At 39.0% G+C, this 27,891-nt stretch overlaps 2 protein-coding genes across 2 annotated transcripts; one reads left to right on the forward strand and one right to left on the reverse strand.

Moving 5' to 3' along the window:
* Positions 1–4,657: 4,657 nt before the first annotated feature.
* Positions 4,658–16,337, reverse strand: LOC148424965 (neuronal acetylcholine receptor subunit alpha-7-like). Its single transcript, XM_088413114.1, has 10 exons — positions 16,190–16,337; positions 12,923–13,062; positions 12,569–12,613; positions 11,023–11,132; positions 8,894–8,973; positions 7,653–7,820; positions 6,516–6,710; positions 6,232–6,318; positions 5,899–6,008; positions 4,658–5,111 (listed from the first exon to the last, which is right to left on the reverse strand). Exons 1-10 carry the CDS (start codon positions 16,242–16,244, stop codon positions 4,698–4,700), a joined length of 1,404 nt encoding a protein of 467 aa, XP_088269240.1. The 5' UTR covers positions 16,245–16,337; the 3' UTR covers positions 4,658–4,697.
* Positions 16,338–20,222: 3,885 nt separating this feature from the next.
* cln6a (CLN6 transmembrane ER protein a) lies at positions 20,223–27,036 on the forward strand. Its single transcript, XM_088413283.1, has 8 exons — positions 20,223–20,392; positions 21,500–21,617; positions 21,718–21,816; positions 22,009–22,197; positions 24,024–24,079; positions 24,474–24,596; positions 26,422–26,709; positions 26,799–27,036. Exons 1-7 carry the CDS (start codon positions 20,331–20,333, stop codon positions 26,690–26,692), a joined length of 918 nt encoding a protein of 305 aa, XP_088269409.1. The 5' UTR covers positions 20,223–20,330; the 3' UTR covers positions 26,693–26,709; positions 26,799–27,036.
* Positions 27,037–27,891: the final 855 nt, after the last annotated feature.

Here is a 27,891-nt window from a genome sequence, read left to right on the forward strand (position 1 = left end):
TTGTTCGGTTTTGTCCCCTGTTTGTTCTTGCCTGATTAAACCATCATTTTTTGGGCCAAGTTTCTCTCGGTTTTAATGCAAATTTTTGGGTCCCCTTCCTTCCTCCTCACCACTCACCATGCTGCAACGGGGCATATGTTGGTGAGAGTAAAATAAAAAATAATTAGACAATAGTGTAATGCCTTACATTTCAAATCCAGTAATATTGTCACCTGTCAGGGGACAAGAGGGGACACAGCAAGCCGCCCATGGATAGGGTAAACATGATACGCTGGCCAAGAGAACTCACAACTTTGTTGCAGAAGCTTCAGCATCTGCCACTTGTGTCATCAGGCATCCAAAATATTGCTGTCAGGCCGAGGATCGGCAAGGCCTCCGCCACATCCATCCGCAATCATGATTGGTCCATCTGGCCAGCATGCAACGCTTGATTGGCTCCAGTTCAAATACCTGTTCATTGTCTGTTAGGAGCAGCTGTTAGTCACGTAATCAAGGCGTGCGCACAACTCAAGCAATGACCAAGTCACACCACGAAGTTCAATCACCCACTTGCCATGCATGTTTTTTTTTTTTAAGTGTGTAAGGAAGTCAGTGCCGGGAGAAAAGCCACACAGGCTTGGGGAGAACATGTAAACTCCACACAGGAAGTCCGTGGCCACGTGGATTTGAAGTCTGGTCCTGTGAGACGGATGTACTAACCACTGCACCATCTATCCTACTTGAGCATTTATAATTTTGTATATTTTTTATGGCTGGAGAGCAAAGTGCAAGACAAGGTTCCTCACACTTTTTTCATGGAAAGCAGTACACAAATTTCTCGGACCACAGTGAACATCATCAAGAATTGCACACATCCAAAACCTGACATCATAAGATACATGATCATTTGAAAAAAATCCAAATGAATGTGTAATTCCCATTTGATTCAACACATCACGTGTGTATGTATGAGCAGTTTAGTTTCATGTTTCTGTCCTCCAAATATCAACAACATCCACATTGTTTTATTGCTCTGATTAGTTTCTGCACAAAAATAGACACGTCTTGAAGTGTTCTCAACAACTGAGAAGTGTTTGTGAACCAAAGATAAATTATTTAGGGGTTTTCCTTAATAAATAATCATTGGCCGACTATAAAAACAGAAATCTTTTGCAAGATTTCGTCTTGCCTCATTTGTCCTCATTTCTTCTGTGATTGTAGGCTTTGTCAAAGTTAACTGGTTTGACTTTGCGCAACATCTTGCTCACTTGAAGATGATTTCTTGATGTCGTTTCAACAGGATTCATTCAACTAAAGCCTCTTTAACATTCTGCACTGGATGTTTGAATCACAGCACAAATATCCACATGTTGTAAAATGTCCTTAAACTTCTCACAAAAAGGCAACAACTCCATGATAGGATTATCATGGAGTTGTTGCCTTTTTTAATTAAAGTACAGTTTGAAACATTGTCAGAGATACACCTCATCCCGGTTTTCAAACTGTTGCCCTCTGGTCAGCCCTACAGGGCTCAAAAAAGCTGGATAAATGGATGCAGACAAGCTGTTTCTCCAGCGCAATTAAGGTTTTGAATAACAACAGAACAAGAATACACTGGAAAAAAAATGTAATTAAACTATGATTGTTGCCTTTTCTTTTTTTTTTTTAATAACATGCATTCTTTTTATTTGTTTATATGTATTTAATATGCACTGATCAGAGCAGCACTCACATTTTTTTGTACACCAGCTGTACAATGACATTCTATTCTATTCTATTCTATTCTATTCTATTCTATTCTATTCTATTCTATTGCCAGGAGGGATAGGCTTGCGGCCCTCGTGAGGAGAAGCGATTAAGATAACGGATGAATAGATGAGATAAGGAAGCTATGATAATAGAGGTACTTTTGTGCTCATTTCAAAACCCAAATTAAAACTTCATCAACCCCATATTTTGCTGTAAATGTGCAAAATCTTGTTTCTAGATCAAAACTGACCAATGAGACATCATTGATTTGATGGGAAAAAATGGGAAATCACCCTTGCAGGCTCCAGCAGAAGCAGCTGCAAAGGATGTGAGCTGGAATGGAAAACTAAAAAAAAGCAATAAAACTGGCTTGTTGCCTATAGAGTTGCAGGTGATCTACAATTGAACTGGCCAGCAATGCAAATTTAAAGGGCACATAACTTTCTGTATATAATAGATGGCATCAAGAGACATCAAGGAAACCTCGCCCCTTTTCAAAACTTTTAACCTTATAGGCTTTTATCACTTCCATCCAAAATGTCTTTTGCTGTTGCCACACATAAATGACTCAAACTAGTACGTTGTACTGCTGTGACCTTTTATTCTTGCTCAGGCCTTATTGTATTGAACCTTGCACACCTAGAATAGTTGAAATCAGTTAAGGTCAAGCTTTGCTAGATGTAATTCTATGTGTTAGGTTCTGGCGTTTTCTGGCAATCATTTTAGACACAGTCGACCTTCTGCTGCAAAAGTCCAGGAGAGTGGCTTACCCATATGGGCTTGTGCACTTGATTTTCTTGGCATCATGAAATAGTCAGACTGCGAATGTAAAGTTTTCTGGTTGGTCAGTTTATAAGTTACAACAAAGAACCAGCAAATGTTCACGCAGAACGTTTTAAGAAACAGTTGGAAATAAATGGTGCAATTTAATAAAAGGAGTAAAAGCTAAAGAAGTGAACCCTTTTACAAGGTGCTATAGTATAAGGCTTACTTACAAATAGCATTTAACAGAGGTGGGCAGTTCATTGGTAGAAACAGGCTGTCCAGACCAATGTTTTGCTGATGGACTGCTGAATAACAAAAACATTTAAAAAATGGCGGACTAAGACTATTGGAACAGTAGATTTTGTGCTAAGATCGATGCAACAGTAGAATTTGTCAGTCTGTCACTACCTGTGTCTATTGGTGCTGTTGGAAATTTCCAAATTTCTGAGTAGTGTTTAATTGGCTGTATATTAGGGAGCATGAAAGTGTAAAGACAGTCCAAGTAAGCTGCTTACATACCGTATTTCTTAGTGTACAAGTCGTTTTTTTTCCCCTCATTTTCAACCCCCCATTAGGGGAGGGGGGATCGACTTATACCAGCATAACTCAAAACCAGACCAATTTTCTCAGCATACCTGTGTTTGAATAACATTCAATCGAATGCAAAATAAGTAATATCGATGAAAATGATTATATATTTATCTAATTTGGTTTGGTATGCTATTTTGGCACGTTTGCACTTTCAAATGCACTTTCATCAAGCGCCACCTTAATGCCTATCAACAATGAGACAACGTGGATCATTTTTCCAGCGGAATTTGACCCTTTATGAGAAGAAAAAGACTTGTCCGTTCAAGACATAAATGCAAGAGCAGTGGGATGGCATGCGTGGATGTCAGCAGGTGGGGGGAGAAACACAACAAAGAGCAACCAATCAACGCTCTAATCTCCCTAAAGTCGTCACTTGGGTAAAGAAGGTTTCAGCAAACAAATTGGACAGGACCAAGATGACTCCCCGTGGAAGAGTATTGAGGATGGTTGCACAACTTATGAGCAGGAAGGAGAGGACGTCTGGGATTTAAAAGGAAGGAGATATGTCAGATAGTGATGAAGACTTTTAGGGCTTTTCGACAAATTCATATTCAGCTGTGAAATAAAGCACTGTGAAAATAAAGCATTGAAACTTCAAACCGTTTTGTTGTTGCAACATTAGTTTCAGCATTTGGCCCTATGCGTGAGTACGTTGCCTCGCACCTGTCTCGTCTCTGACCCCCCCGCGTCTAAAAGTACCGTTATTTAGTCATATTAAGAACACGGACCATGCGTTTTATTTGGATAGCCATGATATGTGTAACCTCTAATGCAGTGGTTCTTAACCTGGGTTGAATCGAACCCTAGGGGTTCAGTGAGTCGGTCTCTGGAGCATCAGTATGAAGAAGCAACATTAACCCTTGTGCACACACTTTGCAAACTATCCACATAGCATTTTTTCCCCCAATTTTGTAAATGCTTTTAAAGACATAAAAATTACAGTTATTTATGAATATTATTTTTCTTTCAATCACTCAAATTGTTCAGCGGCATCAGTTCTATCATTAGATATGTAGGTTATTTATTAACACCCACAAAAATTAAAACATGCCCATACCACCTGTCTTTATAGTCCGTGACATGATGATGACACTTTAAGACACAGCCATTAACTGGTCTCTATTGCCACCTACTGTCTTGAAGTGAAACACGTCAACAAATAATTTTCTGTGTGCTGACATAGTTAGACATAGACACACAGGTGTGTCCTTTATTTGGGCAATTCTGGTCATTAGCTATGAGGGAAATGCACATAGAGTGGCAGTCGAGTAATAGTGAAGCCACAAAGCGAAGCGTGGTTCAGTGACGTAAGTTATGACATTCAAACCTTCTTGAACCACTGTACCACATGACAAATTCAAGAAGTGGTTCTCTGCTTTGGCTTTTACACTGCATGCAATTTGAACTGTTGCATGTGCATGTTCAACATCCATGAAGTGATCGGCTCGCGCAAATTCAAAATCAGACTTGAGCGATAAGCCCTGCAGCGTGAACCTAGCCTTATATACAACAGGCTACTATTACTTTTTTATATGATGACGTGCTTGAAAAATGAAATTCTAAGAAATCTGGACATTTTTCTGTTCGCTGGCATTTATTTTTGAGCCAAATTTTCAAGAGAGCACATCTTTGGTGATAGCCTCAGTAAAGTTTGGTGCTGATATAAGAATCCCCAAGGTGGATAGGATGATGAATAGGAGGAAAATCCAGAAACAAAGACGGTCAATCACAGCAGCAGCAAACTTCCAATCAGTGCGTGCGGCCTCTCTCTGGTGCTGGTCATGGAAGTGCTTGGCAATGTAACGCACTTCATGTAGGATGTTGGCAAGCTCAGGTTCAATGCTGCCGAATGTGGAGCTTGCATCTTTGATGAGAACCTCACCCTCACCAGCTTGTCCAACCAACCCAGAATTGAATAAGGCTGGGTGAAAGCTGTCCACTTGGGCTTTGAGGTTCATGCTTTGTTCCTCAGTTGAACGCTTCATGCGCAGAAACCAGGCACACCAATCAAGGAGAACCACACGGATCTTTGAAAACAAACAAAGAGAGATACAGTATGAGTCATTAACATTGTTCACATTCATTTCAATACTGCATTATCAAATGCAGAAAACTATCAAATCATTCTGCAGCTAGGTAAAAAAAAAGCCCATAACCACTAACATATTCTTTTTTCTCAAAAAAGAAAAAAGAACTTGTGTCGCAATAAGATTTTACGTTTTTATTTTCGAGATATAAAATCTCATTTTCTTATTAGGATTTCCTTGCTCAAAACATTTATATTTCTTCTCGCAACCAGATGAGAAAATTATTTTGAATTTTCAGCTTCAGGCCAAGACCGTTTTTCTTCATTTAGAAAATTATTGTAAAACAAAATCTTGTGAATCTCTACTATGAATCAAAATCTTGAGAAGGGACTCCCCAAAAGCATTTATTGGTCTGAGCATTTATAGCAATACAACTATGTTTTCCTACTGTATTTTTAAATGATTAGGTTTATGTGCACTTACATCTACTGTATCGCAGTCAATGTTTAATTAATACAATAATTACACTGCAAAAAGTACCAGACCCCCCTAATAAATACTTTTCAAGTTTTGAAAATTCCGGTACCCACATGAATGAAAATTCCTGAGGGATGGAAGGGAGAGGAGACGTCCTACTCCGCTAACCCATTTCTATTTAGAATGTACTGATTCCAAATGTATTGACTGTGTCCAGTTCTTCCGCAGGTCAGTGCAATGTAAAGGTCTATCTGAACAAAAATACTGGTAAATGGTGAGGGTGTGTTTATCGTGTGGAATGGGGACTCACCCAATTTGGCATCTTGGCTCCATTCGGGTCATGATGGTGAACTTGTAAGACCACAACTGTGACAGTCACAGAGAGTGCAACAACGACCATAGTGATGGCAAAGTACTGAGCTACAAAGGTGAAGGGATAGAGGAAAGTATTAGCTGTCCATTCTTTCATCCATCATATACAAGGGGTTTATGCAAAGTTATTTTTCGGCACTGTCAACAACAAAAAATGCAGAGTTGAAAAAGCATTTCAAAGTCTTGCTTGTGTCTAAATGGGATTGAGAGTACTGCAGATAGAGTGCAAGCCAGGTCTTGGCTAGACAGCTAATAACATCCCCTTACTTACCTATTAGAGGCACTGACAGTGAGGTGGCGGGCATTATTTCTGCAACTAGCAGCAAGAAGACTATTAGGGAGAGCAGGACTGTGATTCCTGAAATATACCAAATCTCAGTTAGTGCTTCAAAACCAAAGCTGCAAAGCCATCTTAGTTACAAACATGTAAAACAATGCAACTTGTTTTGAATTCCATTAATATCATGAAGTAAAAAAGGCTGTCAAAACTGATGCAAACTCCTGAGGAATCATTTTTCATGTGAAGACAATTTGAATGGAATGAAAAGACATTACCCAGTGATAGCTTTTCCCCCGAGTCAACAGGCAGCAGGAAGACAAGCAGAGCCAGAATGGAGATAAGGATACAGGGAATAAGCAAATTGAGAACATAGAAGATTGTCCGTCTGCGCATGACTATGGTGTAAGTGACGTCTGGATAGGGCTCTGTGCAGCACTCATAAATGCGGTTATTCTTCTTTCCTGAAACCACTGAGAGAGAAAAAAAAAAAACAATTGAGTCTTGCTATAATCTTTTGGGTAATCTTTAGGTTGACTTTAGCAGAAGGCAAAGCAAAGGGATATGTTGTATTGCTCTATTTTAGATGTAGTCAAATATTGATTTTTAATGTCATTTAAAATTGCTTTGATATAACTATGAATTTGGGGTGGGGGGTATCATGTATTTCCAACATCATATTCAGATACTATTTCCACGGTTTAAAGCTAAATTTTGCACGTTCTTATAAAAGTATTCTTCAAATGTTTTCATACAGAAATCACATTGTTCAGTCAACTTACTATTCTAGAAATGGGTCATTGTAGCTTTGGACACTTATGGACACACAAGTCCTTGTTTAGGAATATTACAGCTCCATGTCAGGTATTTACGAGACAAGGAGGATGGAAGGCCAAAGTAGGACCTTGGACCAACCCTTCATGCAATGTTACTCAGCCTTGAATGAAGATTGAGGGTAAGGGGAAGGTTTGGAAAAAGGTTTAAAATGTTCAGCAGAAGGAACACTAGTGTGTTTTTGTCTCATCGGCCAAGTAGGTTGAAAAGTATCGGAGCAGGCAGACGTCAAAATGACTCAGGATCCTGATCTTTGTACGAACAGTCTACTCATGTAAAATGTAGAGAGGTAAAATTTGTTTTACAATATTCATCCTTTGACGCAAGTTAGAGGTCAAGAATGATCAGCATTATCCAGCCCAAGGGCTAAAAAAAAAAGGATGGGACCTGGTCAAAACAAACATGTTGACATGTTTCAATGCCCTAAGGTGGAAGGAGCCCCCTTCCAGGCCCACAAGTTGAAGTGGATGCTGCATGTGCCAAATCTGATTTCAGGGACTTTCCCTCCAGCATTTTCCCAAATCTTTAAATGTATTACTAGAATCTGTTAGTACTGATGCACAATATCAAATTATTCTTACCAACGAGATCCCACTCTCCATTGATCACATATTCACTGATGTCTGCCTCTATCAGTGACAAGTCTAGAGACAAGCCTCCATAAGTCCAGGAGCCAAACTTGAGGTCACATTTCTGTATGTCAAAGGGAAACCAGCGAAGATCGATATTGCAGGTGCTCTTAAAGATCCCTGAAGGGAAATAAATGGGAAATCGGGATGGAAAAAGTCTTGAGAGAAGATAGCCATCTCCTCTCAAAGAAACAGTGACACATAAAATTAAATACTCAAGAAGCAGCAAAAGATTCACTGTGTCAACATCAAGGGTGCAATTTTCATGCCAAACTGTGTGTATGGGAGGCATTTCTTTCTTTTGGTATTATTGACTCCTGGCCAGTCAAAGGAAGCGGCTCTCCTCATTCCCATTCACTCGCTCACTTGTAGCTCGTAGCTTACTCGCATTGCCAGCTGCTCTATTTTCAAAAACCATATGGTGTGGCATACATAAATCTGTGGTTGAAAGGAGGAGTTCCAGGGGGGATATTTGATACTATGGGACAAGTTCTGCTATCACATGTTCTTCGTACATGTTTGTCTGTTATGTGTGCTCCTTTTTCCTCATATGTGAGAGTTTTGATGTCAACAAAATGCCTGTTGCTGGCATCTTTGTCCCCTCTGACTCCAATTCCGTTTACCAACCGCTACACGTGAAAACCTCCCCTACAGCCGACTTCATTTGTTTGGACGGGAGGAAAAGTTTGATTTTTTTGCCACACTTGAGCAGGCTCGGGGGCTCGCGTCCTACTTCAAGCGATAGCATGTAAACGCTCCTTGAAAGTAAGCATATGATAGTATCTATCAATGTTAGCCATGTTACCCGCAGCAGAAGCAAAAGTATATTGATACTAAAGCCAACAAAAACTGCAAATGGGCAATGTGATTGGTTGCTGCAGCCAATGAGACTCAATGAAAGGAGGCTCCCGTTGCACACTGCAGTTGCCAGTTAAGGCAGACAACGAGAAAGATTAAACAAAAATAAAATTGGACGGTTTTAAATGACAGTGACTTAAAATAGTGATATATTGCCAGTCCAGTTATCAGGCCTTGCCTATTCACACTATACGTGCACACACTTGAAAATTGGCAAGTAACATGTACAGTATTATGCAGGGGATCTATAGTCCAATTGATGAACCTTAATAAGTAAAAAAGGAGTTCATTGATGCTTTTGTATAAGTATGGAGATGGACTGAAATGTTCCTTACCTGGAGGTATATACAAACATTTGCCTGAGGAGCTAACCACAATTTTGGTATGGACGGTCGGATCAAAACTTTTGTCTGCACTGTGGATGACAAAATATCAAATTGAAACTTTAAGCACACTTTTCATTTCAATTTTTGACTGGACTTGTAAAAACTGTAATTTTATCATGCAAGCACTTTTCCTGTGAGCAACGAGTTAGCAAATATGCTGCAACACAAGGTAGGCTACTAAATATTTAAATTCGAATGACATATCGCCAAGCTTTTTGAAACTGAGAGCTACTTCTTTAATACTGTGTCACACAATGGGCTAAGAGTTTGATACTCACATCTGAAATGATAAATTTGGTCAAAGTATAATGTTATTCTCATAAGTTAATGAATGTCATACTCTTTTCTGTAAAGACACCAATCATGTTAATGATTTCTCACAATAATTAAGAAACAGCTGTAGTAAATATAAAATCAAGCGTAATATGTAATGTAAATGTAATACTGTATATGGCACTCAGGTCTCCGCCCACATTACAAAAACATGCACTGTAGATGTATTGAACACTCCCTTAGGTGAAATTGCCCTTAGGTGTGATTGCGAGTGTGAATGGTTCTATGTCTCTGTGTGCCCTGCGATGGGCTAGCACTCAGTACAGGGTGTCCCCCGCCTACTGCCCTTAGATGGCTGGGATAGGTACCAGCAGGCCAGCGACCCCAATGAGGATACCTGGCAATAGAATATGGATGGAGGGATGATTGTAAAATTTTAGAAAATCATAACAGGTATAAGCTGCGTCACTGACCCCAAATGTATAACGTCAACATCCTGCTATTAAATAAAACCTGGGGCACATTTGCAGCAATTGAAAAACTCTGATCTTTTAAAGTGGTGGGTAGTAACACAGCGCGAACAGTTTGTTATTGTAATTAAGTAAAAAAGTAAAAAAGATACCCCCATCCTCAAGCAGCAATCTTTTCCTTTTACGCCTTCTGCATTTAGAAAAAGACATTGGCACTTTCTACTCCTTACTTTAACAAATTAGGCTTGTTGATTTTAATCAACCTCTATTTCCATCCAGATCCTTAAGACCCATTTTGAGGACATTAAGCCTGATAGCTTGTGATGGATCTATTGCCCTATTTTGAAGAACCCCACACTAGGAAATAAAATACTTGTAATGAAGTTTTTGTTTTCTTCATAGCTGTTTTTAAACACAGTCAAGCGATCCCTTGATTCAATTAAAGTCATGTTTGATTATTCAGTCTTGGTGTGCAGTCTTGTGTGCTTTGGGATCCTATTTTTGAGAAGAAGTGCGATAACAGGGTGATTTTTGTTAGTTTTTTTTTTTTTTTAGTTTTATCCTGTTTATCTTGTCAACAATTAGCTTGCATTAAAGCTGAGCTCATTGTCTTTTTCCCTGCTCAAGCAATGGGAAACTTTTGTGTGCAGGGTTTATACAGTAATTACAACAGGTAAGGGGCGAAAGAGGTCAGGGGACATTTGGGTGGCGGCCTGCGCCACTCATGTGTGTACACAGTAAATTTTGTAAAGTATGTTTTACTTTAAAAATATATATTTGCTCCCAGTCGAAACCAAGTCATATTTAAAAATCAAATTTCGACTTGGAAGAAAGTAAAAATTCAGTGTATATCAAAGTGTGAAATTTACTCTGTTTACACTGGAACCAAATGCAATATAGTCCGTTTAGAGTAAAAAGATGCACTTATAAATTCACTGTGTAGACCACCTGTGTCAAACTCAAGGCTCGGGGGCCAGATCCGGCCCTCCAGATCATTTTATGTGGCCCACGAAATGCTGATTTGACTTCAAGTTTCTGGCTAAAATAGCAAATTTGCAAGTTGTCTTCAACCTTTAAAAACCTGGGGAGAAAATGCAAGCATGTTTTAATTCACAATCAGTTTTTGCCGGCCTCTGATTTCAAAACTTGGTGCGTGTTTTACAAAAGCATTTAAAAAAGATTTGACTTCACAGTCATACCGGCCCTCTGACAGAAACTAGAACTACAATGTGGCCCACAATAAAAATGAGTTTGACACCCCTGGTGTAGACATTGCAGTGCGCCTCTATGCCCAAACCTGTCAGGTTCACTTCCACACGTAGTTGTTAGGGTTACCTGTTATAAAGTAGAATATCTGGCTTCCAAAGGAGATGATCAGGAAATCTTAGCGTCTCCAACCCACCATACTGAGATATGTCCCACGGTAGTTGATAGTCATTCCAGGACTGTGGGGCAGACGATTAGGATATACAGTATTTATGCATACCTCACATGTGCAAAGTACAGCATTTCAGAATGCAGGTGGGGAATTCTGAATCATACGATTCAGAAAGACAGATGGGAAAAATTCTTAATTCTTAATTCTTAATTCGTAGGTGCAAAACCTGATAATATAGCCACGTACTCTGTTATCCAAACATGCTTGCTTGTATATATATATATATATATATATATATATATATATATATATATATATATATATATATATATATGATTCACTGAGGTAGCTAAAAAATGACCAAAGTTACAGTAGTTTGAATGTTGCCAAGTTGAAAACCCGAGAGTTGAGAACAACGCTTTTAAAGTTTCGACGCATTCATGTTTCAATGATGCACAATGTCTACTAATCCCTTATTTCCAAACACTTTGAACCAAATGGATGCAGGAGATCGTAAGGAGGTTATTTTAGTAGAACTCTCAAAATGAATATCTCTGTTGAAAAATATTTTTATTCATAACTCCAAATGAATCTCTCTGATATAAGCCTGCTTTTGTGAAATGCATGATTTATTTTGTATTTATGTTTTCAAACATTAGAAAATAAAACTTATATGTCCTATACGTTAAAAATGTTTAACTTATTTCAATAAAAAAAAGTCAGACAACACAAGCATAAAACAGAATACATGCTTAGAGGTTTGATCTATTTATCTTATTGAATAATTAAAATATTGATTGGAACAGCAATAATGATTATGCATTTGTCATGTCCATAAAACTGCTTATGATGTATTACCTTTTCTCCTGTTTTTTGAAACTGTTCAAAATAGTCTGTTCGTTGTTATATTATGATGTTAGAGGAGCATACCTATTGATTTATTAAAAAATGATTGCACAGTATGCGTTTTTTTCATTTATTTCTTTACTGATTGATCCTACTTGTAAATGAGTGTATGATAACCCAGAATTGGACATAACGTGTGTTAAGTACAGCCCTTATTAGGGAAGCTCTAGGAGTCATCTCTTCCTAGAAATTAAAAGCTTTCTTCACAAACTCACACCTAATTTGATGTCTTTTTTGCCAAACATGCAGTGTAAGAGATTCAGGAAAACATATTTGTCATCATGGTTTTGTTGCTGCCTCGAATGGTGCAATGGAGAAGGAGTGAATTAATTAAGTCTTCAGAAAAGGTCCTAGTTTTACTGGGTTAATTTTTCGCTTTAAACATGCTTGAAAATGAACCTGTATTCTGATCAAATTAAATTGATTTACATTGAATAATTTGAAAAAATACGTTTGACAATTTCCTTAGGCTGTATAGGAGCACTGCTCAAAATGACTTCTATTTATTATAAATAAATAAATAAATAAATAAATAAATAAATAAATAAATAAACACACACACACACACACACAAGTGTGAAGACTTGAACATCTTACCATTTGCAGCCAAATGTTGGTTGTCAAAACCTGGTTTTTCTCATCCTGTGGAGGAAAATCTTTTAGTTTGAGGCTCTAATAAAACCTTGAGTGTTTACGATTCATACTCACACGTGCTGGGATTGCATTTGATAATCATCAAAATCCTTCTACAGTTATTGCCATGTTCGACTCAAAGCAATTGGACTTATTTATAATTGACCAATGTAATAATAATTATAATAATATCAACAACAATAATAATCATCATCATCATCACTATCATCATTATCATCATACAATAAAAACAACCACAACAAAAATAACAATAATACAACCACTACTACTTATAATAATAAGAAACAAGTTACACACCACATCCATGATCTGCCTGAGGAAAATGCCGACTTCAACAATGAGAGCCTGAGACTCATTGAGAACTGGCCTCTCCAGTACGTTGTAGTCAAGCAAAAGGTTTTTGAACAGTCTGCGCTCATTCGGCCCTTGAATAGAAACTATATAAAAAAAAAGAAGAAAATGTGTACAATTTTTTCTGTCAAATGCAACTTTTGAACAAATGGCTAAATCAAATACATTGGTACAGTTTGGGGCTTGAATATATTCTGTATCAACAATGCCCATTTTTTTTTCAATGAAAAAAAAAAGGATTTAATCACTACAACTTGCTACTGGCTCAACAATTCTGTAAATCATTTGCAGTGATTTCTGTAATTTTAAACTATGGACCAGTGCTGTTTCAAGAAGAGTAATAATATAAGCCAAATAAGTGGTAATAATGTAAAGACCAAGGTAAAACTGACTGCATATTTTAGTTAAATGCAAAAACAGGTGACATACAATTGACATAAAATATAGAGTAATTTGACATAGAATTTACATTTAGTTCAGTGTCTGTTTGTGAAGAAATATTTTCCCCCTTAAATGCATAAGTGGGGTCAAAACGACCCCAAGGGTTGTAATTCTTCAAAATCTTTCATATAAAAAGTGTTTATATCTTCACATTCCAGGAGTTCTTCATAAAACACGTTGGTAACATAACACCATTGTTTTGTTTTTTTGTTAAATATTCATACGTTTTAAGAAATTGCAGCTTTTGTATCTAACTGTGAGGCGGACGTGCTAACCGCCCTTCCACCAAACCGTTCTGGAAAAGGCATGTTCCTTACAAATCAAAACGTAATAATTGTCAAGACAAAAAAGTTTTATTGCACATCTATAGAATGAAGCAGAAATCATTTAGATTGAATCTAATCAAATCGGTTTGAATTTAAAAAAAAGATTCTAAATCGGTTCTAATTCAAATTTTAGACACAAAAATCTTAATAGTTTGAATTGTATAGTCAAGATTCCCAACCTATCTGCATAAGATTTTAATGAATTCCTGACTCCTGATCTCACTTTGAGTGAGCAGCATATGGGGTGAGCTCTCCTATTTCTGGTGTTGAAGCCACAGAAGTGGTTAAGAGGTTCCTGGGTAGCCTATCCCCAGGGGTGGATGAGGCTCGTGTGGTCAGACTTGGGTTGTGGTCCCCTTTGTTAAGAAGAGGGAAACGGAGGGTGTGTTCCAACTACAGAGAGATCACGCTCCTCAGCTTCCCTGGCACCGTCTACTCAGTCCTGGAGAGAGTGGTCCACCAGGAAGTCAATTCTCAGATTCAGGAGTAGCAGTGTGGTTTTTGTCTGGGCCTGGAACAGTGGACCAGCTCCACACCTTTGACAGGGTCCTTGCCAATGCATGGAAGTTGTTCAACTAGACTACATGCATTTTGTGGATCTGGAAAAGGCGTTCAACAGTGTCCCTCTACCATTCTGTGTACAGTACTTTGGGAATACAGGGTATGGACATAATTTCTAGGCACAGCCAAGGCGTTGAGAAGGTCCAGTTTGATGGCATCAGTATTGCATCTCTGCTTTTTGCTCTTGCTGATCTTCAACTCTCACTGGACAGTGGAGGGTTGGGGATGAGCCACTTTTCAAGGTAGAGAAGTTCAAGTACTTTGGTGTCTTTTCGAGACAAGATGTAGCAGGAGATTGACAGGTGGGTTGGTGGAGTGTCTGCTGTGGGGCGGACTCTGTATTGGTTTGTCGTGGCGAAGAAGGAGCTTTTAGCCAAGAGGTCATCAAATGTGGGTTCTGGCAAAAGCTGGGTATATGCCTCCTGGATGCCATTCTGGTGAGGTGTTCCCAGACATATCGCACCAGGAAAAGGACCGAGAAGATCTACAAGAAGTGCCTGAGGAGAGGACCTCTGTAGTGGCAGAAGATGGATGGATGGCTGGATAGATGGATGGATGGATGGATGGATGGTGGGAAGGTTATTTTGTGGTTGACATCTTAATTTCTCTTCTCTTACCTACTGAAGTCTATTATATAGAATAGTTATCCTTTTATTAACTATTAACACTGAGTGCTGACCATTTGTTTTATAGTTTTCTCTGGCCAGCTTAAGGGGCAGAGACCTAAAATCCAGGGGATTTGGTGCCGGTTGTCCCGCTGGGAACAAAGGGAGTGACAATATACACAAGCCTAGTTAATTGAGCAGGGAGGCCACACTAACTATAAGAACTCAAGCACAAGAGATTGAGGCCATTTTTTTTTCAACGCCTCATTTGACATTAGTTGTAATTGCCTAGAATAAACTTTTTTTCCAACTAACGTTAGTCTTAGGTTAATTTTTCATTTACATCACCATTATGCCTTGCTCGGCAGCGCCTCTCGAGTGTCTTTGGGACAGACCCACGTAGCAGATTTTTTTTTTTTTTTTTTTTACCACAATACAAAAAATAACAGACTTTATCAAGAATGTACAAGAGTACAATCTTGAAATAAAGAAACATCAATTTTGAAATGCTTTCATAAACAAAAAACATAGATTCACAGTTTATCAGAGAGATAATAATCTAACCCTAGATTACTTTTGTAACTGTTATTTTGTCATTTATTCTGCGATATTGAAAACATACATCCTGAATTGTCACTTGAGTATTTTGTCATTTTACTCCTAACAAATATCACAAACTTACCCTAGTAAATGTTACAGTGTAATTGTCCACCACTGCAAACTACTTTCTAAGCAACTTTGTTTTGTTTTGCTTGAACTATCAGTCAAATTTGAATATAGGGCAACTAAATATTTGGAGTGTTTGAGTTAAGAGATTTATATGTATTGATCACTGGAGTTACTTAGAAACTCTTGGAACAGTGAAAGTTCTGTAAACAAATACTAGTTTGGTGCACAACAGGACTGCACATCCTAGACCGTTTCACTGATTTTATTGAGCTTGGATATAAATGCTTTACTTGAAACATAAAATCAATCAATAAATAGTATCAACAAACATCTCACAAAAGAGGATATGCAGGCTAATGATTTATATGTCATACACACATCATAATACTGTATATATAAAAAACAATTGCACTCACTCCTGTGAAACTATTATATCTATTGTTCATATTTATATAATGTGCACCGGAACAGCGCAAATAACAGGTGCAAATTCCAACATGGAGAATAATGGAAGTCTCCAACCACAGTGACAATATTGTGATTAAAAAAAAAAAAAACATCCAACTTTGGAAACTCCAAGTAAGCAATGTGTGATGGCAATTCACGCTTACCTTGGAATGTGCATGCACTCACGAGCAGAACAAGCAGAACACAATGTGAAGCCATGCTGATCTACAGGAGAAGCAGAAATTGAGGTGAATGTGGACATAAGTGTGGTGACGTGCATTTATTTATAACGACTGTGTGAGCTTGTCTACGTGTCGGTCGAGTGTTGAAACTCCTCCTCCCCCAGGTTACTTACGTTAACTTGGCTTGCTTGAAATGGAAGGAAAAGGTTGTTGAGTGCTCAAAATAATAACTTTTGTATTGTTTGTTTTGGGTTTTAGCGGTCAATATAAAAAAATGTGTGTGTTTTTTTTAAATGCAAGTATTTATGCCGCATGACTTGTTAATGTAAGTTGAATGGGCAAATAAGTAACAGCTGGATTTAGTTGGAGTCCGCCTGATCTTCATGTCAACATTCATATGGAGAACAGATGTGAACTTAACCTTGACTGTGGAAAAAAAAAATGTTTTTGCAGTCTTTTATTCTTTTGCAGCATTACTCCTGATGGCCACTCCCCATTCTTTGGCAGTATCTTTCTTTTAAAGATTATGTTTGTGTTCATCTTTCTGCCTTCACCATACACATCAAACATCATTGTAAACCTGTTCTTTTCATTGCCTGTGGATCTGCGATTGCTGCTATTACACAAGAGTACTGTAAAGTGATTTGATATCATGTGATTTGAACAGTGCAATGACTTTTTTCAGTTTGTTTTGACTCAAAATATTTCATAATTTGTATAATGCACACCCATGATTTAAGGAACTCGTCTTGATTAAAAACTGCAAACTAAATACAGTATATTTCATCACCCTTAAATGAGCCTAAAAGGGGAAGTTTACAGTGGTAGTAACTCTACTATGTCGGAGTGTGATTTTTGTCAATGATGTCCAGCGTGTGCATGGTGTGTTATCAGAGGTAAGCCTTCATAAACCTGCCCTACAATTTGAACTTTTGTGCCGCTGGGAAATTAAAGTGAAAGTTAAGGAGGGTGGGTTTTTTTTTGGATACATTACAAAGTTGACATTTTTAGCTAAACAATATATACCTCAAAATACGGTAAATTTTCATCCATAAGGTGCATCGGTTAAGCCACAACTAAAGAAATTGAACAGATGATCTACTTTTGTCAAGTATAGGTCACACCCGGTGATGACAAAATGAGGCTTTCCGTCACACAGACTGAACACGCCTGCATGTTGAGAAATTAGAGCAGCACCAACATATTTTGCGCTAAAGATTAGTTGAGTGCCTCTGGTGGCAAGTAAAATAGCCGCACAAAATCAATCCCTTCGTTGGGTCTTTAAACGACCACATGCAGATCAAATGGATGACGTCTAACCAGAGTTACATTTTTAAATGGAAAAGTGACCACTTGTGGCCAAGCAAGGCTGAACCAATGCAGAACTGGTACAACGGAAAACGACTTTAACGTTACTGGTATCCATTCAGTAAAACACAACTGTATTGGACGCACAACATAAAATAAAATACAGATTTATGTGTGACAGATACCATTTAAAGTTAGATAGAAAAAGAAGCAAGAAAAACATCGAAGAAAGCAAAGTTGAGTATAAGTTTTCACTTTTCATGCAATGACATGTATTGTGGAGTAGAATGTATTTGAAACAGTGCTCTCCTCTTTTGTGTTCAACAGCCACCTTGTCGGAAGGTTGTCTGTGTAACTAATAACTTTCTAGGGTGGCACAGTGGAAGACTGGTTAGTAGCCTACCCTGTGTGGAGTTTGTATGTTCTCTCCTTGCACGCATGGGTTCTGTCCGGGCGCTTGGCTTTCTCCCACACTCCAAAAACATGCATGGCAGGTGTATTGGACACTCTAAATTATCCTTGGGTGTGATTGGGTACGTGAATGGTTGTTGGTGTGTCCCCGTGCCCTGCAACTGTCTGGCAACCATGCAGTTCAGGGTGTCCCCCACCTTCTGCCTGAAGACAGCTGGAATAGATAGATAGATAGATAGATACTTTATTCATCCCCGTAGGGAAATTCACATTTCCAGCAGTATCCTCAAGTCGAGATGTAAAATATGAGAATTAAAATACACAAGATACACATAAGTCCAATACAGAAGTATACTTAAGGTGCTTGTTAACAGTGTAAACAGAATAGTGTGAATCGTTGGAGTCTAGTGCAAGTATAATTAAGGTGCTTGTATAAAGTGAATAGTGCAGTGCAGAGTATGAGGTTTAGAGTTTAATGTGAGCTTTTACCGCCCCGGGTGGAGTTGAAGAGCCTCATGGCATGGGGGAAGAATGATCTCCTCAGCCTGTCCGTGGAGCAGGACAGTGACAGCAATCTGTCACTGAAGCAGCTCCTCTGTCTGTGGATGATGCTGTGTAGTGGATGTGTTGGATTGTCCATGATTGATAGCAGCTTGTTTAGCGCTCGTCGCTCAGCCACAGTTGTCAAGACTGTCCAGCTCTGTGCCCACAACCGAGCCCGCCTTCCTCACCAGTTTATCCAGACGCGAGGCGTCCTTCTTCTTGGTGCTGCCTCCCCAGCACACTACTGCGTAGAGGAGGGCGCTCGCCACAACAGTCTGGTAGAACATCTGCAGGAGCTTTTTGCAGATGTTGAAGGACGCCAGCCTTCTGAGGAAGTACAGTCGGCTCTGTCCTTTCCTGCACAGAGCTTCTGTGTTGGTAGTCCAATCCAGTTTATTGTCCAGCTGCACACGCAGGTATTTGTAGGTCTGGACAAACTCTACACATTCTCCTTTGATGGTTACTGGTTCCGGATGGGGTTTAGGCCTCCTGAAGTCCACCACCATCTCCCTGGTCTTGGTGGTGTTCAGGTGCAGATGGTTAGCGTCGCTCCATGAGACAAAGTCCTGGATCAGTTTCCTGTACTCCCCCTCCTGCCCACTCCTGATACATCCCACGATAGCAGTGCCATCTGCAAACTTCTGCACGTGGCAGGACTCAGAGTTGTACTGGAAGTCTGACGTATACAGGGTGAACAGGACAGGAGACAGCACGGTCCCCTGTGGCGCTCCTGTGCTGCTGACAACAGTGTCGGACGTACAGCCCCCCAGTCTCACGTACTGGGGTCTGCCTGTCAGGTAGTCCGTAATCCATGCCACAAGGTGTGAGCCTACTCCCATCTCTGTCAGTTTACCACTGAGCAGCAGAGGCTGTATGGTGTTGAAGGCGCTGGAGAAGTCCAAAAAAGTAATCCTCACTGCACCACTGCCACTGTCCAGGTGAGAGAGGGATCGGTGTAGCATATAGATTATAGCGTCCTCCACTCCTACCTTCTCCTGGTAGGCAAACTGCAGGGGGTCAGTGGCATGGCGGACCTGTGGCCTCAGGTGGTGTAGCAGCAACCGCTCCATGGTCTTCATCACGTGTGATGTCAGGGCGACCGGCCTGAAGTCGTTGAGCTCCTCCGGTCGTGGTTTCTTTGGGACCATAGGCACCAGTGAGCCAGCGACCCTAGTGACAATAAGTGTCTATAGATCATGGATACATTGATGGATAATAACGTTCTACTTATATCATCGGTTTCTGCGAGTTTTATTTTATTATCTATACGTCTATTAACGTTAAAACATATGATTTCAGAAAGTGAATATACCTAGAGTCAAAAAAATATGTGCATGTGAGAGGATATTTCAACCCTGTTGTCATTGTTCTGCTTTGCGTGCAGCTACATAGAGAACAACGCGCAGGTATTTCACTTTGTTTTGTTGTTGTGTGCGGGTGGTGTCCCCAAACATGGAACTTGCTTACACTTTGCCCCCACTAGCTCTGCGTCGCTGTAAGCGCTTAGCTAAAATGCGATGTTGTCCTCTTTCAAGAAGATACGGGTCATGAATAGGCAAAATAGGCGTTATGTGGTCGTCAATTGGGTCGTAATGGTGTTTTAATGTAGACGTTTTTATTGTGACGCCTTTGTGTTTTCATCCACTATTCAGACCAGCAGGTTATAAAAGCCCACTTTCCGTTTGACACGTTCTAGCTGCATGCTGATTGGTTGAAAAATAATCAGGGCGGGTAGAAAATAGTAAATAGGAAGTAGAACCCGTGACGAGAAAAATGCGAATTCGGTGAATGTCAGTACTACGTGGGATTTCATTTTGCTTTTATTTTATCAGGAGATAAGTAGTCCAGCGTGGTGCCGATCATGCAGACAGTACGGAAACGTCGGGAAAACGATGTAACGTTACAAACGAATGCACGAAATAGGTTGGTTGTAGTCGAACCAAACACGTAGCATGGTTACTCGCTTTGCATCCATTTGGTGTTCCGTGTAGTATTCTTTTTTCTGTCAAACAGGGAACATAGCGTATAAGTCATTTACTGGCGTGCTGCTGGTACCGATCATGTTTTCATGACCGTTCCACACGGCTATGCGAAGTTAATTGGTTCAAAAACGTGCATAATGCTATACGTCATGAAATGTATGGATCGACGATGCTGACTAAACAATTGCCCACCGTGGTAGCTGTGACTGCTTCATGCCTTTCCTGTGCAGGTTGATGATTTCGTTTAGAATTGTATTAGTAGATTGTAATAAAAGGATTTTCGCAAACATAACATTTGACTGCTGTGCTGGTCTGTTCTCATGGTATTGACAGCTGTCATGTTTCTTCAACATGAGTGCATTATTCAGGTTTTGTTACCCAATATCAGAGCAAGGGCCCCTTTCAGATGGCGGTGTTCCTTTTGCCTGAGCAGATAATTCAACTTTATTTTCTTTTGTATGTTGTCAAGGACAGTTTGTTTAACGGAAAACACAACATGACCCATTAAACATTAAGCTGCACTAATCGATAACTGCACGAAGGTCCTTGGAAAGGCTCCATATAAATGCAACTTGTTCGAAAACATCATCTATTATGAAATTGTTAATCATTTTAGAAAACTAACAAACAGGCAAACTTTTAAGTTTATGTGAGTGAAAAAAATCTGCATTATAATAGTTAATTTTGATTGGCACTGATATGAATTGATTATTCGTCAATGCATCAATCAACAGAAAATAACTGCCTCACCCAAATGAGTATGTGTTTTTCATGTTAAATGATTTTAAACATTGAATTGTGTCAAAATGACCTCAAATGATCACTTGCAATTGTGTTGTATTAGATAAACACAAACATTAATGTGACTCAACAGCATATACTTTTGCACAGACCAGACTGACAAACATATTATGTAGGTCTACCTAAACACATTGCGTGCTAGTGTTATTTCCTTATTTCACATTATTACAGATGTGAATTTCACACCAATAGTCCAATAAATCTGCATTGCGGGAATTTGTGTAACTGGATTGATCTCTTTTGGCAGCATTATTGGCTCGAAAAAGAACAGGCCACAGGAGAAAAGGAACGATTTCCATCTAGATTTGTGGCTGTGCCTGACCTTGCAGAACTGGATTCTAGACTTTGGACGACCTATTGTTATGGTAAGCAAAGTCATCATCCTTGCTGCCTGGATTTGTATTTGCTGCTCCAAATTTTCCATGGAGTAATATCATTTATACTTATTAATTGTACTGTACATAGATCATCCTTCCACTTGAGTGGTTTCCCTTGAACAAACCAAGCGCAGGAGACTATTTCCACATGGCCTACAATGTCATCACGCCTTTCCTCATGCTTCGGGTGAGTCTGAACACATTATCACTAAGCATTGGTCTTCATATAGCACAGGTACATAATTAAATCGTTGTCAACAAAATGTTGAATGAGATGAGAAATGATTTGAAATGAACTCCCAGAGCCACCGTATCAGATTTAGAGGCAAATACTGTACTATATAAGGCATACAGTATGTCATTGTTACTTTCCTGTTAGTTGATTGAGCGCAGTCCAAGGGCGTTGCCTCGCTCAGCAGTCTACCTCTGCATCATCACTTTTGTCATGGGAGCAAGCATCCACCTGGTTGGAGACTCCGTCAACCACAGACTCATTCTGAGTGGCTACAAGCTCCATCTGTCAGTCAGAGAGAACCCGATCATGAAAGATCTCAAACCTGCCTCACTGGTAAGGCTCTGATTATGCTTGGTTAAACCACAGTGTGAGCTACCTTTTTGTGAAACACATTTCCTACAGTATATTCCAGAACAGGCAGGGAACTGAGGTGTTTAGGTTTTCTTATACTGACCTAGTATTCATGTTTTGTTTGTTGACACTGGAGCGATGCATAAAATATTCTTTAATGGGACAGTCAAGCCCAAAAATGCATTTACAATAATAAAGTTAATACTCCCCGCTCCCCGACACAGCCTTTTAATTAATATTGTGATTGTGGTAATTAAGGGGCAAAATTTGCCCACTTTTGCCACTTGCTCTTGACTGAAAATAACATAACAGTTGCTCAGGCGTCTGGTACCGACCAATCACAGCTCATTTGTTTCCTGAGTTTGGTCATTTGACATTCACAAGCTGATTCGTGATTGGTTGTTTGCCTAAGCACTGAGCAACTTTGATGTCAATTTCAGCCAAGTGCAAGTGGCATAATGGCCTCCCCCTCAGATAAAAAAAATAAAAGGTGACTTTTGCTGCTTAATTCCTCAAATCTACATAAATACTACAGGAAATCATTATTTTAGGTCAGTAAAAATAAGTGTACCTCTACCTATATACAGTGGTAGAATGGCAGTGTGGTGTCCGCATGTTCTCCCTGTGGCTCGCATGGGTTTTCCTCCGACATTCCCAAAAACATGCACTTTAGGTATATTTGGGCAGTCCAACTTGTCCTTAAGTGTATTTGTGGGTGTGAATGGTTGTTTGTCTCCGTGTGCCCTGCGGTTGGCCGGCAACCAGCTCAGAAACATGGTTGATGAGCGTCTCCATCAATCTAATAGAGCTGCTTGTGATAAAGGGACATAATTTCATTGCATATTTCTAGTCTGCGGATGAGAGCGCAGCACCTTTGACATTGCTCAGTTATCAATTTTCATCCGCGGAGTGGACTCCAGCCAGCGCGTGACAGTGGAGTTTTGAGCGTTACGTCCAATGCATGGCACAACTACAGGACATGATCCGTATGGGGGTATCAAGACCCCAAACCCGGGTCTACTGGGGGAACCGAAGTACTGGACTGTGTGTGGTAGGCTAGGGTCAAAGGTAATTCTGTCAGGTTGGTTATATGCACACTGTTTGAGTACCCCTGTAACAAATGTAGCCCTTAAAGTTAAAGTTTGATTCCCCCTAGATATGAATAAAATACCACTAATTTGTTTTTCAGTCATGTTTTAAAAGTATTTCACTTTCGACTGATAGAAAATTGCTCATTAATTTGTTCCTTTGAAAAAAAAAGAAACCTACATTTCTCCGACGGTGCCTTGAATATTATCGCCACTTTCATTTAACGTGCATGTTATGGAGATTTTTATGAAAAGGAACCTTGTCCTTTGTGCCTGTTGAACATGAGAAATTACTGACTGAGCCATAAGAAAATATTTTTTATTCATCTGATCTAGCCATCTTCTAAAGCAATCATATTTATTTATTTTTTTAATGAACATTCGATCAGTCGGCTAGTAATTATTTTTTTTTGTATCCCCCCTTCCTCCCTCCATTTGACACCTCTGGTATAGAGGCGGTGGTGTCCAGTTTGGGTCTGTAGGCACAGTCAAATGTTTTCATGATATCTCATCCAACAATTAGTTATTTTGTCATTTATGTGAGAAAACATATTTTAATAGCCACAATCCACTGAGTATAATCAACTCGAAATGACAAATGCAGCAGGTGTCACTGTTGCACAAGAGAGAACCGCGTTGCATTGGTTTGCGACGGGGAAAAACATTTGGTAATTTGTGATGAAAGTGTTTTACGGATTCAAATTGCTTGTTTATTTACAGATTGACTCATTTGAGCTGCTGTATTATTATGATGAACATCTGGGACATTTAATGTGGTAAGATGTCACGATAATCACGTGGACTGAACGTAACCAAATAGCAATCAAATGTCACTTGTGTGTTTTGACCATTTCTGGAAACATAAAAAAAAAGGACCTGACATGCTCAGGAAAATTCGCAGACGATTAATGACTATAAAGGCAAATTATAATCTTGAATCCCTGGCTAAATTTGATTTCTCTGAAAATTTGAATTTTTATTCTCGCTTTCTATACCCTAATTTTAGAAGAAAAAAAAAAACAACAACACTGTTTTTGTGACCAGAAGTGATTGAAGAATAACACATATTTAGCACTCTGCATAATTATTCCCCTTAACTGTGAATATATAAACCTTATTCAACCTGTGCGCTTCACAATAATTCACTAGAAACCAACTCTGGTGTTTTAGGTATATTCCCTTCTTTATCATTCTCTTCATCTACTTCACTGGATGTTTCACGGGGCCTACAGAACAGAAGAAGATACCGCTCTCTGGCCAACTGTTACTTGCACCCAGCGCGCTCTATTACTGGTCAGTAAGCCCCCTCCCAGACCCCGAAATAAAAAAAAAAAAGCAAATGGAAAAAACAAACAAAGAGGATAATCTACCTTTAATTCAAGTGCATTAAGTGGGATTAAAGATCCCACATTATAAAATATTGATTTCACATAAAAATCATTTGGTATTGTTAAATGCATAGCTCAAAATTTATATGTGATAGTTTGGATATTTTAAGAGTTAAGCTTCTCCACCACCCATTTCATATCACTACAGGGCAATGTTTACTTTGTTCCTTTTTTATTATGGCATAAAAAAAAATATTAACATTTAATGAAGGCGTTTCATTCTTTCCATTAATCACATTAGGTGCTTGAGTTACACTTGTATTCGTATGGTGGCCCTTAAGTTCAAATCACAAACACTGAGATCTAAACACACACACACACACACACATCAAAAATGTATTTTGATCACTAGATCATTTCAGTCTCCTGATGATGCATACCATCAAAAGTGCAACTAACATACATCTGAAAATATATTGACACCAACAATACTAGGCAGCAACCTAGACACTGAAGAGTTAAGTCAACACAGGTGAAGCTCTGTGTGTAACCTGCTTATCTGCCTTGGTCATAAAATTGTGTCAACTCTCTTAACAGTTACAAAAAAGTGTATTGCTGGCTGCTCTCTCAGGCATGTGCAGATGACTTTGTCCTGCACATTGTTCAGCCTGCTGGCCTGTGGCCACCACATGATTGTCAGGCCAATGCAGTACACGTTTTTGTTAAATTAAACATTGATAACTAATTGGCCGTATGGCTTTACATTTATGTATCGTAATCATTTACAGCAGGCACAGTCTTCATTTAGCTATTTAATTAGCTAATTTAAAAAATCAAATGTAGCTGTCCTTAATGATTCTAATGTATCAAGGAATTTTGGTCCTTCGTTTGTTATGTCATTCAAAATGACACAAGATAGGTTCCATTGCAACTGAGGTAAAGGAATTAATTAACTTGTATCCACTATTTTACACAATACCATTTGTAATAAACAAAACAAGACAAAAAAAACAGTGCGACATACATGTGACAGTTAAAGATAGCACATTTAATGCCTGGTAACACAAAGACACAGACGACAAGGATTAACGTTATTATAACCACTAATTTAATTAAATGCATTATGCCACCCAGTGCTCTCTGAGAACCTTAGATATGCAAAATAGGTTGATATGAAACACCTACTGTATTAGGAGGCTTGTGCTCATGTGAGTTGCAGTGCAATTCCATGTATGTGGACATTCCGGAAAAAAAAAAAAAAATCAAGGCTGCGTATGTATTGTTGATGGCACATGTTTTGGTGTTGATAAAAAAGTTTGTGAAAATTGGTTGAGGAATTACTGAGTTATTTTTTATTTCACTTTATAACTTAAAGCTCACCAAATTTTGAAGTACGTCAAGGGTGCAGCAGCTCCACCCAGTGAGGCACAATGCGGCCCCAAACACTGTGAATTAGACTAACTCGTCCACCATAATAGGAGCTCGGAGTTCATCTTTTCAGGTAGTTCTAATATTAAGAGGTTTTCAGGTGCATCATTTGCACCTTTGACCAACAAATTGCAAGGCTGATCTCCAAGCTCAATTTTCAAGCATTATTCACCGTTCAATGATATATTTTGCATTTTACTACTACTGTTTGGACAAGGAAGAATCTACCTCAACTCCATGCTCATTTGCAATTGAATGATTAACTATCATCATGCTTGTTTGCTGTCTAAGCTCTTTGAATGTTAAGGTTGTTTATATATGTAGTGGTGTTGAGCTGCTTTTTTTTCTCATTTGAACTGCAGGTATTTGGTGACTGAAGGACAAATCGCCGAACTTTTTATCCTCACTTTCTTTGCAATGGCGGCGATGGTGATTCATCAAAGGCAAATTGGCCTGAGCCCAGACAGCAATGGACTTTTCTTGTTCCGCAGTTTTAGTGTTACCGTGCTTCTTGTGGCACTCTGGGTTGTATATCTATGGAATGACCCGGTGCTACGTAAAAAGTACCCCGGTTTAGTTTATGTTCCAGAACCCTGGTCCTACTACATGTTGCATGTAAAGAAAGACCCCTGAATCAGAACTGTTCACAGGTTTGTACATTATGCCCCGTGATTTAACGCATAACAGCATTTACTGGGTGTCAACTTGAATTTTCAAAAACTTTTCTTTCTCTTTTCAGCTGCTGTACAACCGGTGACCGAGGAACAGGACAACCTTCATTCGGAAAAGTCTGTTACAACTGTTTTAGCGCTTATGTTTTTCTCATTGCCGAATTATTTGACAGTATTACTCGGATTACATTTTGGACACCATTCCATGAATACATAACCACTGACACCGATGTCTTTCACACCCACTGTCCTGGCTTTTCACCACTAGTATTGATGTCAATAAAAAAAATAATGGTTTGTAAAAAATCAGAACTGTTGTTTATTAATGTGATGAGCGTCTGTTCCAAAGAACATGCCATAATCTTTTGCACATTTGCCTTTGTAATTTGTTTTAATTTTTTTAATTAATTCAATGCATTCAGTAATTCAATGCAGTGCATTGAATTACTTCCTCTTAAATCTTATCACAATTACACAATTAAATGTATTTAGTGACACGGGAGCAGGGAAGAATAACCAGGAGCACACATAGACTGGTACGTAGAGGTTCAGTCTCTTTATTTAATATCAAAGACTTGCTCGCAAAATGGCTGAAGAAGATCAGCTGCTGCGGTGGGGATGCTTTGCTTCATCTGGTACTGAAGGCCTTGATCAGATCACAGGAAACATGAAATCAGAGCATTCTCAAGACATTCTGGAGTGACATGTTCTACCCAGTGTGAGAAAACTCTGGTTGAGTTGATCATGGTCCTCCAGCAGTACAAAGACCCAAAGCACACATCCAGAACCACACAGGAATGGTTGAAAAGGAAAAGGTTGATTGCTTTAATATGCGCTGCAATGAGTCTTGCTCTCAATCCTAATGAAAAGCTTTGATACGAGCTGAAGTTTGCAAATGGGGATAAAAACCTGCAAAAATTAGAGAGCTTGAAAAAGTTTGCCAAGAATGAATGCGAAAAGAAAATACATGAGAAGTGCAATACGCTCATAGATGGTTACAAGAAACGTATGGAAGTTGTCATTATTGCCAAAGGGTGTGCAACTAAATATTAAAGAGAGTTGCCATTATTGCAGTGAATGCTGTGTTTTCAGTTTTTTTCTTTGAAATGACAAAATGTAAGTTGAAAAACAGTTTTCTTGTACTGGCTTTCCATGGGGGCT

The sequence above is a fragment of the Hippichthys cyanospilos genome, chromosome 4 (assembly GCF_059441005.1).
Source record: "Hippichthys cyanospilos isolate Australia breed blue-spotted pipefish chromosome 4, RoL_Hcya_1.0, whole genome shotgun sequence".
Lineage (NCBI taxonomy): Eukaryota > Metazoa > Chordata > Actinopteri > Syngnathiformes > Syngnathidae > Hippichthys > Hippichthys cyanospilos.

What these genes read in the sequence shown, in the direction of transcription:
- cln6a (XM_088413283.1), top strand. Translation starts at nt 20,331, where the DNA reads ATGCAGACAGTACGGAAACGTCGGGAAAACGATGTAACGTTACAAACG. An exon ending in TTGGACGACCTATTGTTATG is followed by an intron (nt 21,618 to 21,717) that starts GTAAGCAAAGTC and finishes TACTGTACATAG; the next exon opens with ATCATCCTTCCACTTGAGTG. An exon ending in CATCTGGGACATTTAATGTG is followed by an intron (nt 24,080 to 24,473) that starts GTAAGATGTCAC and finishes CTGGTGTTTTAG; the next exon opens with GTATATTCCCTTCTTTATCA.
- LOC148424965 (XM_088413114.1), bottom strand. Translation starts at nt 16,244, where the DNA reads ATGGCTTCACATTGTGTTCTGCTTGTTCTGCTCGTGAGTGCATGCACA. An exon ending in CCAACATTTGGCTGCAAATG is followed by an intron (nt 11,133 to 12,568) that starts GTAAGATGTTCA and finishes TCTGCCCCACAG; the next exon opens with TCCTGGAATGACTATCAACT. An exon ending in GAGCCAAGATGCCAAATTGG is followed by an intron (nt 5,112 to 5,898) that starts GTGAGTCCCCAT and finishes TTGTTTTCAAAG; the next exon opens with ATCCGTGTGGTTCTCCTTGA.